The 16,250-nt window shown below is 38.8% G+C and overlaps 1 protein-coding gene across 5 annotated transcripts in view; it reads left to right on the top strand.

Moving 5' to 3' along the window:
- The first annotated feature begins 2,428 nt into the window (after positions 1-2,428).
- Fbxo38 (F-box protein 38) overlaps positions 2,429-16,250 on the top strand; it is a 45,381-nt gene continuing 31,559 nt past the window's right edge. For 4 of the 5 annotated variants that reach the window (XM_090331266.1, XM_090331265.1, XM_090331264.1 and 1 more), the window contains exons 1-7: positions 2,459-2,540; positions 9,165-9,346; positions 10,801-10,934; positions 13,285-13,448; positions 13,659-13,824; positions 14,467-14,604; positions 15,923-16,060. In XM_090331266.1, the coding sequence (XP_090187392.1) occupies positions 9,222-9,346; positions 10,801-10,934; positions 13,285-13,448; positions 13,659-13,824; positions 14,467-14,604; positions 15,923-16,060 (865 nt within the window). In that variant the 5' untranslated portion in view covers positions 2,459-2,540; positions 9,165-9,221. Of the gene's footprint in view, positions 2,563-9,164; positions 9,347-10,800; positions 10,935-13,284; positions 13,449-13,658; positions 13,825-14,466; positions 14,605-15,922; positions 16,061-16,250 lie in introns of all 5 variants that reach the window. The other variant, XM_090331267.1, reaches the window with a different exon arrangement.

Here is a 16,250-nt window from a genome sequence, read left to right as displayed (position 1 = left end):
AATGATTTCCTGATATGATTTGGCTTACTTTTTCTAAACTTGAGCTTAGGAAACCTTAGTCAAAAATACTTTTGCCTTCTCATGACGCTTCTTAATAAACAAGGATTTCTCATGAAACAATTTTTCAACTGAGTTAAAAATTCAATGTAACTATGCTGAAACAAATTCTTTTCGTCCCAATCTTACTGAATGCTTTTTGTACATGCCAGGCTCTATACTAAACTTTTTTGGTAGCTCATTCTTTTTTTTTTTTTTGCCAGTCAGGGGCTTGAGCTCAGGGCCTAAGCACTGTCCTTGGACTTTCTCAAGGTTAGAGAGCTCTACCACTTGAGCCTCAGCACCATTTCTGGCTTTTTTCTATGTATGTGATACCGAGGAATCGAACCCGGGTCTTCATGCATGCTAGGCAAGCAGTCTACCACTAGGTCAAACTCCCGGCCCCTGGTAGCTCATTCTTATTTTCAGAACCATCTACTAAACAGAAAAAATCCAAAATTAGTATTGACAATACTGAATCAGTGCTGAGCCCAAAATGATACTGACAGAAACAAATACCATAAGAATACATTTTTATCTTCATTTTCAGAAGATATTATTTCCACAGTACTATAAAAGCTAAAATTCAAAGAAATAGTTATATGAGCAGGGCTAGATGGCTCATATCTGTAATCCCAGACACATGGAAGATGAAGAATGGGATATTAGGGGTGCAAGTTCAGCCCAGGTAAAAAGTTAGATCCTGTCTCAATCAATATGCTGGGCATGGTGATACACCTATAATGATCTTAACATTCAGCCAAGTGCTGGGGGAGCTGTTAGCATCTCAAGCATCCTGGTGCCTCCCAGGAAGTAGAGACAATTCTTTACCCAGTGCTAAACAGCCCAGAGGTTAGAGAGGCAATTCAGTGTATGTAGATTGAAGGCTCTGCTTGCCTCAGGAAAACTTTGCATATGGAGAAATGAAGGTCTGGGGGAAGGTGAAGCACTTGCTCCCCCAGGTAAAGCATCTTTGGAGACAGGGGTGGGCACTTGACTGATGATAGGTTACTAGGCCATCAGTCCAGTACCTGGGACTGGTTGTTTTCTATGACCCTGTCCCCTGCCCTGATCCTATTAGGCCTGAACCAGCTTAGGAAACCATTCTTCCATGTCACATGTCTCCATGTTTGAATCCTGAGTCCTGTCCCCTGGATGTTCTCTAGTTACCATGGAGTCCCAAGTCAGCTCTCCATTGGAGCTGAATTGTGTTGGTATTGTATTTGTTATTTCTGTCATCTCTGGCCTGTTTCCTAAGCATATGAGTGTGTTTTCTGGCTGCTGGACTTTGAGACAAGAGTCTGTCATGTAGGCACTGGACTTTTAATAAAGACTTCAAAATTCAAACTAGCAAAACATGGCTTCTGTGAACTCTCACCTTATAACATTAGGAGGTTCACAGAACCAAACTGGCTCTGGGCAAAAACCTGAGACCCTATGTGAAAAATCAAGCAAAAAGTTCAGGGTCAAATGATAGAGCACCTGCCTAGTAAGCACTGAGGCCTTGCATTCAAAATCCCAGTACCACTGAAAGGAACAAAAAAGAACAATATATGAATATGATGAGAGTTTTTTTTTTTTCCCCCTCACACACATTCTCAAATGTGCAAGATACCTGTGCACTACAGGCACAAACCCTGTAGTGAAAGAAGACCCAGCAAGTTTGCATTGATAAAGAAAAGCATGAAAAGACCAGCATCAGCATCCCTTATTCCAGACTGTAATTCTCCAATAACATAGTCTAGTCACCCTGAGCCTAAGTCAACTTGTATCTTCCATGAATTTCATGCAGATTACTGTCCCTGTGGACATCTGAATTTACTTATTACTTAGCCCAGGCTAATTATGTGAGCATTAAGTGTAAGAATGAGATTTAGAAGTTTTGTATGTCAATTGAGCTGTGTGACACTGTGCGGGTCACCCCTCTTTAAGTACAAGGCATCCCAATCGGTGTCACTCTAAAGATAATTTCTTACCAGTAAAGAGGGGGGAAAAGGCTGTTTGCTACCATGTGGCAGCCATCTAAGGTTTTCACAACGAAAGCCCTTTGGATTACAAAATACTATTAACTATGTGCAAAGATGATGTAGGGAAGTCACAGAATGACTTAATTGCACATGCCCATGCCTGCAGGTTCTGTACTTTTAGCTGAATGAATTTTTGAAAACTATTCATTTGCAAATAAAGACTCAGCCCGGTGGTCCTGAATGCGGATGGTGCATGGCATACATTTGGTTCCAGGATGGGCAACGACCTGTGCCTGCGGTGCAGGGCGGGCCTTCCGGGCTGAGGGGAAAAGCACCATTGGCCGCCCAGAACGCCACTCTCAACATGGCCGCCGCGCCAGGACCTAGCCACGCCCACGATGGTTCCCGGATGACAACATCCCGGAATGCCTGAGCGGCGCCGGAAGCGGAAGTTCCCCGGAGGTGGGGGCCGCGGGAAGTTCCTGTGGAGTGTCTCCCTCCCTCTCAACCACAATAACAGACGGTGGGCCGGCATAGGTGAGGCAGGCACCCGGGGGGGGCCTCGGAACCCGGAGGCGGGCGGCACAGCCGGGGGTGCGGGTCGAGGGCAGCGGCGGCGGGACCGAGGCTTCTGGGGCTCGGGAACCCGTGGGCCTGGAGCCCCCGGGAGAGGAGGGGTCGGATCCGTAGCGGTGGCGCCCGGGCCTTGTCTGCACCCTGGGCCTCCATGCAGTGGGATGTTTGGTCTGGACTGGGGTCCCCTGCCCCTCAGACAATGCGCCGAGCATCGCGGAACCCCCCGATTCAAATGCGAAAACGGTGTCTGTGCGGTCGCGTTGCAGAAGGCCGAGGGTGGTGCTGCGGGGTGTGTGGGGGGGGCAGGAGGGGGACATGTTTTTCCCAAAGCCACAGCCCTTGCGAGGACACGCCTGGCACGATCAGAAGCCCCGAATTCTGTTCTGCCTGGTCCACGGACTGCCCCGGCCCACCGCCCCCTGCCACAATTTGCTTCTGTGTTTCAAAAAAAAAAAAGTGTCGAGTACTTCTTATATGGTAACCAGCTGGGAAGTCGTAGTCAATCCCCCCTCACGGAGCCTTAAGAGGCAGGCCTGAAGAGCGCGTCTCTCCTCCCAAGAGTTGACTGCTGGGGTAGGAGATGCCATTGGTGTTTCTTCCCAGACACCAGAGCTTCCAAAAGGCAGTAAGACACCTGAGGTACTTAGGTATCTGGTTCTTAATCTTCCTCTCTTTCTCACTCCATCAAACTGAAGGATAAAGTAACGATAGTGTAAAGTCATGATTTTTCTGGAGGAGGAAAAAAAATGATGGTGTGGAGGACTCAAACTTTGTTGTGGATTGAAAAATCTCGTCTGTGCGTTTGAAAGCCTCTATTTTTTAGGATGACTGGTTTTTTTTTTTTAGAATGATCTGTTAGCCTCCACCTCTCTCTTAAGAATTTGTGATGACATAATTTTATTTGCTTTGAGTGAGGAATATAGATGTGTATGAGTGTATTTACACACATGTGTGCACATGTTTAAATGGCTGTGAACCTGAGGTACTGTTTATAAAGATATTAAAGCTTCGTATAGGATAAAAAGGAAAATGAAGTTACTGCTTTCAGTAGGATTAGATGGTACATAGTGAAATAAAATTGGACTTGGACTAGAGTTGAAGGCTAGAATCCTTGCTTCAACAATGGAATATTTCAACTGCTTTGAGCAGGCTCATCTTCTTTGGGCCTCACTGTGAAAATAAAGGACTGAGATGGATACCTATGATGTTTTCAGCAGTATAATTCTGCTTTTTCAGATTACTGTGGTACACATAGTTTCTCTTTAGGCAACAATGTTATAGACAGTAAATACAAAAGTTATTTCATTAATGTTAAGTGACATGCAAGATGACTTTGACATGCCATGTTGAAGCCAGTAAAAGGGATTAGATAATTGAAGGTCAGGGAAACTCTTGACCATAGAATCGTTGAAGTCATTAGGAAGTTTTAAGTGTAATAAGGTGTTTTGAATTTTTCTCCCTTTTTTTGTTTTCTTTTTTGTCCATCTTGTGGCTTGAATTCTGGGCCTGGGTGGTGTCCCTGAGCTCTTCAGCTCAAGGCTACCCTCCTTACCCCTGGAGCCACAGCCCCACTCCGGTTTTCTAATGATTAACTGGAGATAAGAGTCTTATGTTCTTTAGTGCCCAGGCTGGCTCTGCACCACGATCCTCAAATCTGGCCTCCTGAGTAGCTAGGATTATAAGTGTGAGCCACCATGCCTGGCTGAATTAAAAAAAAAAAAAATATATATATATATATATGTATAGTTGTTTTGATAAGGTTAGTGAAAAGTATTAAGTTGTAGGGAAATGAAGTGATTAAGGTAAGAAAGCTCCAGTCCAATACTGTGAGCTTCATTAGATGTTACCACTACTGGGTACTTGATAGTAAATGAAAAATTGATTAACTAAATGGATGATTAGATATGAAAATCCATAAGCGGTTTTTTCCACAGAATTGTCATTAATTAGAAACACTGAGAAATAAATTCAGAATTGTGAGTAAAAAGTCAGGCCAGTGGCTCACATCTGTAATCCTAGCTACCGAGCAGGCTGACACCTGGAAAGTCAAAGTTTGAAGCCAGCTCAGGTAGAAGAATCCTCAAGACTTGTTTCTAAATTTTATTTATTTATTTATTTATTTATTTATTTATTTATTTATTTATTTTTGCCAGTCCTGGGCTTGCACTCAGGGCCTGAGCTTTGTTCTTGGTAGAGCTAGAGTTCTACCACTTGAGCCACAATACCAGTTCTGGCATTTTTTCTGTGTATGTGTTACCAAGGAATTGAATCCGGGTTTTCATGCATGCTAGGCAAGCACTCTACCACTAGGCCAAACTCCCAGACCTCTTGTCTCTAATTTTTAACCAAGCTGAGCTAGTAGTAGAATGCCAGTTGTTAACAAATGAAGAAAGTCAACCAGGAGTGTGAGGCCCTGAGTTCAATGAAGCCCAGGTTTGGGTAAGAAAAATGAACAAACTTATAAAGAATTATAAAATTATATATATAGATTTATATGTGTTTAAATATTATATATAATATACATATACACACAGAGATGGATGAATTTTTGGCCATTTGCAAGACAAAGTGCTCTATGAAGTGCTAGTAAAAGACAACATGTTCTAGAGCACTTAGCATGATCTGAGGAAAGTAGCTAGTGGAATAAGTCAGGAATAGAGGATGTTGGTGAGGTGGAACAGGTATAGGAAGACTTAAATGTGAAAGGTTTAGAAAGTTAAGGAGTAAAGATTGTACAAGTATCAACTATTAGAATTATGAACTATGAATGTTAAAACAGATACAGATAATGGGAAAGAAGACGAAGAGAAGATTTTGATTTTTGCAAGCCAGGAAATGCTTTGGCTTCCTTTTAAGAGGTACAGGTAACTTTGAGCTCTAAGAGTTAAAAGGTAGGAATGGTTTGGAGGGTGACCCAAATAAATTTATAGGAATGTTATCATTTCACTTGGGATAAGGAAGATATTTGGACTGACCGAACAAAAGGAGGAAAGCACTCTTTAGTGATAAATTTTTGAGGGACTTTGGCTTAAAGTATATTCACAAACAGCTCAGACTTAATGTGCCTAGTGTGCCAGGACACATGTAAAGCCTTCTTTAGCTATAGTCTTTAAATAGTTGGCCAAGAAATTATAGTAGGCTGCCTGGATGGCTACAGTCTATTGTGTGGAAGACTAAATTAGATGCACTACAAACCTTAATTTGTGAAGGAAGGTGTGTCAGAGGCAGGTCTATCCATTTCCAGTCTCTGGGACATAGCTCTGGAATGCAGGAAGGCAAGCTACAGAGTCAGAAAGCTAACTTGATAATAAGGTGTGTAATATAGGGCGGGCATCTGAATCCCAAACTGGGTTTTGACCTTTCTAGGTGACCTTTGGCAAGAGACTTATTCTATTATTTGATCTTAAAATCTAGGGGGCCAGATTTGAATAAGATTCTCTAGATGTTTTGAATCTTCTGAAAATGCATTTGAAATTCTATGCTTGGGAAACTAGGGAGAAAAATCTAACACTTTTATCATATTCTCAGATGCCTTTTAACCCTCACAAAATAAACAGGGTGACTCTGCAGAAGGTCCCTTTAGTTCTTAACATTCTCTGAGTGACTTTTGAAGACTTTCTTCAGCTTTTAACATTGCCATGGAGATGTGTAATTCACTCCAAGTGACACTTTCTTTGTGTTTCTGAGTCTGAGCCTCTAGAGCTTGGTAAACCTAGAATAACAAGTGGTGCTGCAAAAATGCAGCCTTCACATAAGATAGGGATCTTATACTTAACCAGGTCATCACCACATGACTACCGCCACATCTCTCCACCTGTCTCCCTTGCTGCTCAGCAAATTTTCCTTCCTTTACTCTCCTTTTTAACTTGCTATTGCTTTGGACCTTTCAGGCTTTGTTGAGTTTCTCTAGAAAAGGTAGAATGTTGGCAAACGGGGTGAGCAGAAAGGGGAAAAAAACCTAGCTACGGCCTTTTTTCCCCCTGTGTTGAAAAGTTCCGGGGGGAAGAATATTTTCTTTTCATACAGTGCCTGGAATAGTCTAGCTGGGTATTTCACTCACATGATTGTGTTGTCAACTTTATTATTATTATTATTAGTATTATTATTGCATTTGGTAGTGGTATGGTTTGAACTCAAGGCCATGCACCTGGTAGGTACTACTATTTGAGACATGCTCTCATCCCTTTTTCCTTTAGGTCTTTTTTCAGATAGGATTTCCTTTTTTGCTTCAGGCTGGTCTTACAGCACAATCCTCTTACCTATGCCTTCTACACAGCTGCAATCATACATACCGTGTGCTCAGCTTATTTGTTGAGATGGAGGCTCTCTAACTTTGCTTAGGCTGGTTTCAAACTTCAGTACACCTGATCTGCACCTCCCAAGTACTTGGGGTTACTAGCGTAAACTGCCAATTCCGGCCTGTAGCCAACTTTAGTTGAAGGAATTTTATTCTTTGTCAAGACTGAGATGGAGGTGTGGTGAGGGAGATAAATTAGTCCTTTACTGGGGAAGCTTTTTATTTCCTGCTCATTTCCAGAGAGATCCGGAGAGGGTTGATGGCTCTCCCTCTGGTTATAGGTCCTTACTTGTCTTAAATATGCTTTATCCCATTTTTTATTTCCTCAAATCCTTTTCCCACCAGAGATTTAGAGCAGAGGGCTCCTATTTTACCTGTTAAAGTGGTAACTATGAGATCAGATCTTAAAGGCCCACTTCAGAAGGTACAATTATACTTCTACCTAACATTCTGTTAGGTCTGCAAATTTAGGCTTTTTGGTATTTAGAGTTAATGCAGAGTACAGGTTAAGTAGATTTGAGGGGGGTGACTTGCTGGAGACCTCACAGCCTCCACCTAATGTGTATAATGTTTTTGTAAACATGTTTTGAGTTTTAAAACAAGTGAATTTTGCAGATGTAATGATATTTCAGGTATAGGTTGTTTAGGTTAAAATTTAAGTGTAGGTTATATACTGGGGCTAGTAAATATGACTCCAAAAACTATAGCATTGCAAAATGAGGAACAATCAAAGATACAATCATAAAAGATGTTAGTTAACTGATGCATTCAGTCATTACATGGCTTGGACTATAGGTTAATGGTGTTTTAGGGGCTTTTGCATACATAGAGGATAACTGGTATGCAGAACCTGTTAGCATTATGACCTGGATTATATGTTTGCTGAGATCATTGATTGCTGTAGCAATCAGTAGTGTTCACAGCCCTATGAAATTGTTCTTAGGAGCAGCATTCTGATAGTAGCTGTGTATGAAATGATAGAAAAACTGATGGATACGCTTAAGTCAGACTTTTGAGGATATATTGTGTGTAAGGACTTGTTACCACCTGGAGGCAAGATAGAGATCCTTTTCCTGGTAAAAATATGACTAAGACTCTTCACTAATTGCTATATAGGCATGTGGTAAGTTCAACAGAGAACTCAAATGGAATAGTTGATTTCATAGATGACTTAATATTTAGGCAACACTTTTTGGAGCACAGTCATTGGGTTTATACGCGAGAAAGATAAAGGAGAGTCAAGCCAGAGTTAATAGCATATGCCAGTTAATAGGGTATAATCCTAGCTACTTAGGAGGCTGAGGTTTGAGGATTGTACTTCAAATTGAGCCTGGGCAGGAAAGCCTATGAGCTTTTTTTCTCTCCTTTTTTTTTTTTCTCACTAATCTCATCCAATCTCTGGAAGTAGAGCTCATGTGGTCAAGCATTTTACTAGTTGGTTGGAGATATGAGTTTCACTGGCCTTTCCTGCTTTGACTGGTTTCCAATCTTGGTCCTTACATCTAAGCATCTCGAGAAGCTAGGATTGTAGGCATTAGGGACCAGTGCCGGGCCTGAAGTTTATTTCATTATTGTGGCAGACCTGGAGCTTAAATCAGGGCCTGAGTGCTCTTCCTGAGCTTCTGTACTCCATGCTACACTTGAGCCACAGCTGGACTTCTTGTCTTTTTGGTAGTTAATTGTGGTGAGTCTCTTGGGCGTTTCTGACATAGTTGACTTTCAACTTTGATCTTTAGCTTTGAGCTTTCTGAGTAGCTAGGATTATAGGCGTGAGCCATCAGCATCCAGGTTAGTGTTTTGTTTTGAGAAGAAGATTGGGTTTTTTTCTTTTTTTTTTTTTTATCAGATTCATGAAAGGAGTTGCTCTTCATTTAGTATCTCAGGTGAGAGAATTGCTGATGGAAAGATGGCATGTATTGACAACTGAAAGGTTTATTCATGGGTTCATGTTCAGGCATGTCTTTATTCATTTACATTGCATTTATCATTATATTGAATACAAGCCTCTAGAGTTGAAAGGTTTTGATTACCTTGTTTGATTTTATATATATATATATGTATATATAGATATACATATATATAATTTGAGCTATATGCTTTTCCAACAGGATAAATGATTGCTTTTCTTTATTTTAACATGCAACTTACCATTCTAATAAGCTACTATCAATATTTTAAAACTTTCTTACCAGTATTTCAAATACACTTTTACCTGTGTTGTTACAGAAATGATTTTGTATTTGAGTCTATTTCTTTAGTGTACATTCTATTCTTGGTTTGCATTTCAGGTGCTTTGATCTCAAACAAGGGGAAATTTGCTCTTTGATACTGAAGATAACACAGCCATGGGGCCGCGAAAGAAAAATGTTAAAACATGTCTGAATAGTGAAATTACAGAGGAAACAGTATCAGATGAAACAAAGGATTACATGAATCAACTTTCACATGAAGTACTTTGCCATATTTTTAGGTAGGATTTTGTTTGACTTTCACCTGCCTAGAATGTAAAAATAAGAGCAAATTAATGCTGTATTGTTTGGTGTGGTAGCCCTAAACTACATGCAAAACTTTGAAATTTAAGTGAAATGAAAATTCAGTTCCTCTGTGGTGCCAGCTATATTTCAAATCTCAGTAGCATGTATGTTTAGTAGCTACTGGCCTGGACAGCTTTGGGCTGCTAGCTACTTATGACAGAAGTGTTTCTCTGCCACAAAAAGTTCCCTTCCGTAGATGAGCATGTCCGGGTTGACTGCGATTCCATCATGAAACTATCATGTGTCACACTTTTTGTCGTTTTTTGTTTGTTTTCTGTAACTTGCAGTGAGAAATATTTTCTTGATATATAAAATATTTCTGAAAAAAACTACAATTCATACTATATGCAGTATGTATATTAAAGTGGCTTTATGATTAAAACACTATGGAGGTTTTCTTTGAAAATTGTTTTTAAAATTCTCTTTTTACCCAAACTGTGTTGTAACCCTCAAAGAAACCAAAAATGAAAATGTCATTTCGGTTTCCATTACTGTCTTTCGGTCATTGTCTGTTATTCATACCCTTCAGCAAAAAAAAAAAAAAAAATAGCAGTTTTTCTCTAGATCCAATTTTAGATTGACCATTTTTACCAGCTATGGACTAAGGATAGATATAAAGGTGTTATTTCAACATTCTAGCCCTATTTGCTTTAGTATTGTTGAGGTAAGATCTTTTGGGTCCAGCCTAGCCTGGATTCTGATCGTCCTATGTATGCTTTCTGCCACAGCCAGAATGTTAGGCACACACAGTCATATCCAGGTTTTTCTGTTGCAGTGGGATCTTCTGACCTTCTTTTGTCCATACTGACCTTTGAACCATAATCCTCCTAATCTCAGACTTCCTTAAAGTTGGGATGACAGGTGTGCATCACTGTGGTTGAGATGGGGTCTTCCAAACTGTGTTCGTCTTGATCTATGCCTCCTAAGTATAAACCATTGACTCCTGATTTTTTTTTTTTTTTTTTTGCCAGTCCTGGGCTTGAGTCCAGGACCTGAGCACTGTCCTTGGGTTTACTCAAGGCTAGAGCTCTACCACTTGAACCACAACACCACTTCTGGCTTTTTTCTATGTATATGGTACCGAGGAATTGAACCTGGGTCTTCTTGCATGCTAGGCAAGCACTCTACCACTAGGGCAAACTCGCAGCCCCTGATACCTGATTTTTTTTTGTTTGGTTTTATTTTGATTTTTTAATCAAATGCTCTATATGGAGAAGGAAAGGATACTTTAGAATTTGCTGACTCGTTATAATAAAACCTTATGTCCTGAGAAAATTCCAAAGATCTCATTTCATTTGAAATATGGTAGGAAAATGGTAGAAGCAAAACGTATCTAGTGAAAGGAAGTGGTTGCCTACTTGATAAATGTAAGTTTCTTTTTCTTACAAAGGTACCTCCCTCTGCAGGATATCATGTGCATGGAATGTCTTTCCCGGAAGCTAAAGGAAGCCGTGACTCTGTATCTCAGAGTTGTAAGGGTTGTGGACCTCTGTGCTGGGAGGTGGTGGGAATACATGCCAAGTGGTAAGTAGGTACAGCTGCAAGGTACATTGTGGCTGCTGGAAAGTAGTAAGAGTGGGTCCTTAGAATTAGTTTTTTTGCTTTAAAGGCAATCTAAGTCAGTTTGTGTTTTGAAGTTAAAATAATTGAAATTAATTCATTTTAGGTTGGTGCTTTCACCACATGCTTTTGCCCAATGCTTTATTGTTTTATTGGTCTTGTATTTTTCATTTCTTTCTCCTTAAAGAGCTATGTTAGCCTGTTGTACATGTATATGATTAGACTGAGCCCTTGATTGACTATATTTTGTGATGTAGGTTTTCTGGTGAGTGGTGACATTTTCTATCATGACTCTCTTCTCTAGCTTAACTGTAGCTTTGCAAATAAAGTTAAATATTTGTTTCTGTTCTCCAACATGGTTTGGTTGCCAAAGTTGCACTTGTATAGCTTTCATTTTCAAAACCCATCCTGTCCTAAGACTTAAAAGATGTTCAAATCTTAGTTCTTCACCTGTAACACATAGCAGCCATTAGGTTCTCCAGATAGAAGCAGTTGGTAAAGCAAAGCACACCTGAAAGGAAAAAATAAAAAGGCTAAAGATTTTTTTTAAAAAGGTCAGCAGTCCATGAATGAATGTGCTCTACTATTGCTTAGAAGTCCTTTTTCTATGATATCCATACCATGAGGCTTTGAACATGTGATGAGCATTGAATGGGAGATCTTCACTAGTCATACAGCAGACAAGGGCCTCATATCTAAAATATCTACAGCTCAAAAAATTGAATCTCTCAAAACCAAAACCTCAAAGAAACAACCATCCCATTAAAAGGTGAGCTAAAGACTTAAAGAGAAACATCTCTGAAAAGGAAATAAAAATGGCCTATAGACACATGAAGAAATGCTCGACATCTCTGGCCATGAAAGAAATGTAAATCAAAACTACTTTGAGATTCTACCTCCTTCCAGTTAGAATGGCCAAGATCAAGAAATCTAATAACAACAACAGATGCGGACAGGGATGTGGCCAGGAGGGATCACTGCTACACTGTTGGTGGGAGTGTCCAACCACTATGGAAAGCAGTATAGTGATTCCTCAAAAGACTTAAATATAGAGCTCCCCTGTGACCCAGCAATTCCACTTCTTGGTATTTACCCAAAAATCCAGAAACAAGGGCATACTGAAGCTACCAGCACAGCTATGTTCATTGCAATACTATTTACCATGGCTAAGATATGGAACCAACCCAGATGCCCCTCAGTAGATGATTGGATCAAGAAGATGTGGTACTTACATACAATGGCATTCTATGCAGCTGTCAGAATGACATCTCCCCATTTGTAAGGAAATGGAAAGACCTGGAAAAAATCATATTAGGTGAATTAAGCCAGACCCAAAGAAATATAGGCTCCATGGCTTCCCTCATTTGTCATAATTAATACACATCTAGGATTCTAGCAGAGGATCACAATAGCTCAAAACCAATGTATATATAGTCATACAGGATCAGACTAAACAAAATGAGCTCTAGGTTATAGAAACAAGATATTCATCTTTGTGATTGTTGTTCTTAATGTACTATGTGAAGTTATTTCTTTTCTCTTTTTTCCGCTTATGGTTAATCTCATGGTTATTGTATCTGACTTTGTTACCTGGTATATTGTATATATGTTTATTTATGTATAATAGGGAAGGGTGAGGGGAGGGAAAGGGGGACAAAAACACAAGAAGGGATATCAAGGTTTGAGAAGTAATGTACCCAATACCTGACAAATGTAACAGTAACTCCTCTATACATTATCCCAACAATAATCTTTTTTAAAAAAAATATCCTTTAATAGAGATGAAGGGCTGAAGAGGTAATTAACTTGTTTTGTTCTACACCACAAAACAGACTGCTTCGGAAGTGCTGTTATGCTGTGATGTTAGTATTTTGGCTTCTGTGTCCTTTCCAGGGTCACTGATAACTTTATCAGTTGGCCGCAGTAGTTATGTATGCCTTCAGGAGAAATGTGAATACCTGAGGTTAGAACCTAGTTTTGTAGAAACTTACCATAGTGTGTCTTCAGTTACCTTAAAAAAAAAAATCATCCTTTAGGAAAATCGATCATGTTTTCCATAAAGTGATGGTTTATAGTAGACAAGAAAACATTTAGGGTTTTAACATCAAGGGCTTTAGCAGAGATTAAGCCAGCAAAAATTCTGGATGTGGAATTTATGAGGAAGTGTAGCAGAATTCCTATGTTATGCCCTGAGTTCAAACCCCAGGACCAGCACCCAATAAATAAACATGCAAATGCATAAATAAAAAATACAACTTACTAGCAAATTAGAAAGATGACCCTGGCTCTGACCCTGGCTCTAAATGCTTCTCAGGCTTCACAGATTCCAGTTTTCTAACACTTTTAAAGAAGATGCCAGATGTTGAACAGCTATATGGCCTTCACCCTCGATATCTTGAGAGGCGAAGAGTAAGGGGCCATGAGGCTTTCAGCATTCCAGGAGTCCTAGAAGCTTTACAAGCATGCCCAAACTTGGTGGTGAGTGCAACTGACTAGGTACTTTGATACTAACTGATTGGTGATATAATGGATCAGAAGAATGATAAGAATATATTGGCTTACATGCAGATTTTATCTGTAGTACACTTTTCTCTTCCATTACTTAGTGTATTATAATACAGAAAGAAGCATTACAGTCATTTGCTAAATGAAAAACCTTTTTATGTTTGTTTCAATGCTATTTTCTAGGGTGTGGAAACATCTCATTTGGAGTTGGTAGAATCCATTTGGACATATATGCCACATGTCCATATTCTGGGGAAATTTCGTAATCGAAATGGAGCATTTCCAATTCCTCCTGAAAATAAACTAAAAATTCCTATAGGAGCAAAAATTCAAACTTTGCATTTAGTTGGTGAGTACTTATTTCCTAGGTCATTTGCATTGTTTCATGTTTCTAGTTCCAAGTCCCTTATTGATCAAGACAAATATCATGAGTTTGAGCTATTAAATGCCTTTATGATTTCTTCTAGAGCTAAGCTAGAGTTTCCTGCATATGTCTTTAAAATTCATGTAATTGTGGAAATGACTTTTCAAACTGTCTTATCTATCTTCTAGAAATGACTATGTTGAAACTTAGTAGCCTTACTTTGTGACTGAGAAATTGAGTTTTCTTACTGGAAGGACAACTGCCATGATAATTATATGATATGTTTGTGTATTTGATCTCCATTTTCACAGTGCTTCTTTCAGAAACTTATGGTCATTTTTTATCTTTTGGGTAAATGTATTTTGGAAGGGTTATAGTGTATGATTTGAACCACATTTACGATTTACCTTTTCTAAAAAGATGAGATAACCTTATTTTAATCCATATAAGTTATTTTTACTAGCATTTTTAAAGTATGCCACATTTAATGAACTTCATGCAACTTGTTCTGACAAAGTCTCCTTGAAGTATATAAATTGTAGATTTGAAAACTGAATTCTTGAACTTACTAAGTACAGAATATTTTTGTGATCTTCTTGTTTATTCTCATTTTTATATGTGTTTTAGGGGTGAATGTTCCTGAAATTCCTTGCATCCCAATGCTAAGGCATCTTTATATGAAGTGGGTAAGACTCACTAAACCACAGCCATTTAAAGACTTCCTTTGCATCAGCTTAAGAACTTTCGTCATGAGGAACTGTGCAGGTAATGATACACAGTTATGGTAGAGTTAAACATAAACATGCAGTAGTCTAAACTATCCCAAACTATCCCAAAGCTGTTTTTGTAATTAAAATTATATGATTGCTATTTATGTTTTGTAATTGATTCATCTTTTGTTTTTTTTTGGCCAGTCCTGGGGCTTGAAATCAGGCCCTGGGCACTGTCATTTAGCATTTTCAAGGTTAGCACTCTACCATTTGAGTCACATACCACTTCCAGCCTTTTCTGTATAGGTGGTACAGAGGAATCAAACTCATGGCTTTGTGCATCCTAGTCAAACACAACTACCATTAGGCTATGCTCCCAGCCTGAATTTGTATTTAACCTGATCAAAAAATGAAGCCACAAAGGATATTATGAATATAATCTTGCAAGCCCTTTTTATATTCCGTGGGATTGTTTTAGTAGATTTCAGTCTGCTTTCTTTATCTCTGATCTCCTGGCCTAATCTACCTCTGTGATAGTAGTTTCCTGAATAAAACCTTATTGTTGCTACTTCCTTAGAGTATCAGGTGGAAACTGCTATGCTCCAAAGTTCGTTATCAGGGTCCCTATTGATATGCATATTACGACTCCTTTCTACATCTACCATATTTTCGGATAACGTCTCATTCGTTTTTATCTACACAACTACACAGCGTTCACTTTTATGTCTTCCTCTATATTATTTCCTTCTTACCCTACAATAGGTACTACTACTTCCCCCTTTCTATACCTACATAAACAAATACATTTGCTCAAAGATACATACATTTTAAGCTTTTCTGGCTTACTTTTTTTTTTCTTATGGACAGGAGTTCTCATTGGATTCATTCTGGCTTTTTGTCCTTCTACAGTGATTCATGTTGTATCTTCATGCTGATTTCAGGTCTTTTAATGACAGAATCATATGCTTTATGAGCTTTCAGATGTACCTAATACATAATATATAATCCATAGTTTCTAATAACAAATATCTCACAAAGAGATGTTATGGTTGATCTATTTACTTGAGTAAAGTAACAAATTTTCATATTGAGTTTTCCCATAAGTTAATTTTAGCTCAAAGTTATTGAGACTTCAGTGTGTTTATAAGAAATAATTCATATTTTATCAGTGTTATTAAAAAAATTGTTGATTAATAAGCTTATGGTTAACAGCTAACTAAACCTTTCCTTTGTGAGAATTACAGATCTCAGAAAGCCAGCAGTTTGCTTATCCTTTTAAGATAGATTATAATATACTCAGTTGCTGATTTGAATATTTATCTTTAGGAATTTGCATTGATCCATTAAATTTTTTTTTTCTTGTTGTTTCCCAGGACCTACTAATTCCTTGAAATATGTCCCGTTAGTAACAGGCTTAGCCTCTGCCCGAAACTTGGAACATTTAGAAATGGTTCGAGTTCCTTTCCTTGGAGGTCTTATTCAACATGTAGTTGAAGATAGTTGGCGATCAGGTATTAATTTTCTTCATTTACTAAGTATTTTATAAATAATTTTTATGGCTGAAGGCTGGCTCAAGTAGTTCAGTACCTGCTTAGTGAGTTAGAAGCCCTAAGTTGTAACGCCAGTGCTGCCAAAAATAATCACAAAAACTTTTGTTGTACTTTAGTTACAAGTCTTTGTTTTGTTTTTGTTTTTGTTTTT

Source organism: Megascapheus bottae, chromosome 4 (genome assembly GCF_031878675.1).
Source record: "Megascapheus bottae isolate mThoBot1 chromosome 4, mThoBot2.hap1, whole genome shotgun sequence".
NCBI classification, from domain to species: domain Eukaryota; kingdom Metazoa; phylum Chordata; class Mammalia; order Rodentia; family Geomyidae; genus Megascapheus; species Megascapheus bottae.
Note: the sequence above shows the minus strand (reverse complement) of the source record. Positions and strands in the feature narration are given on the sequence as shown.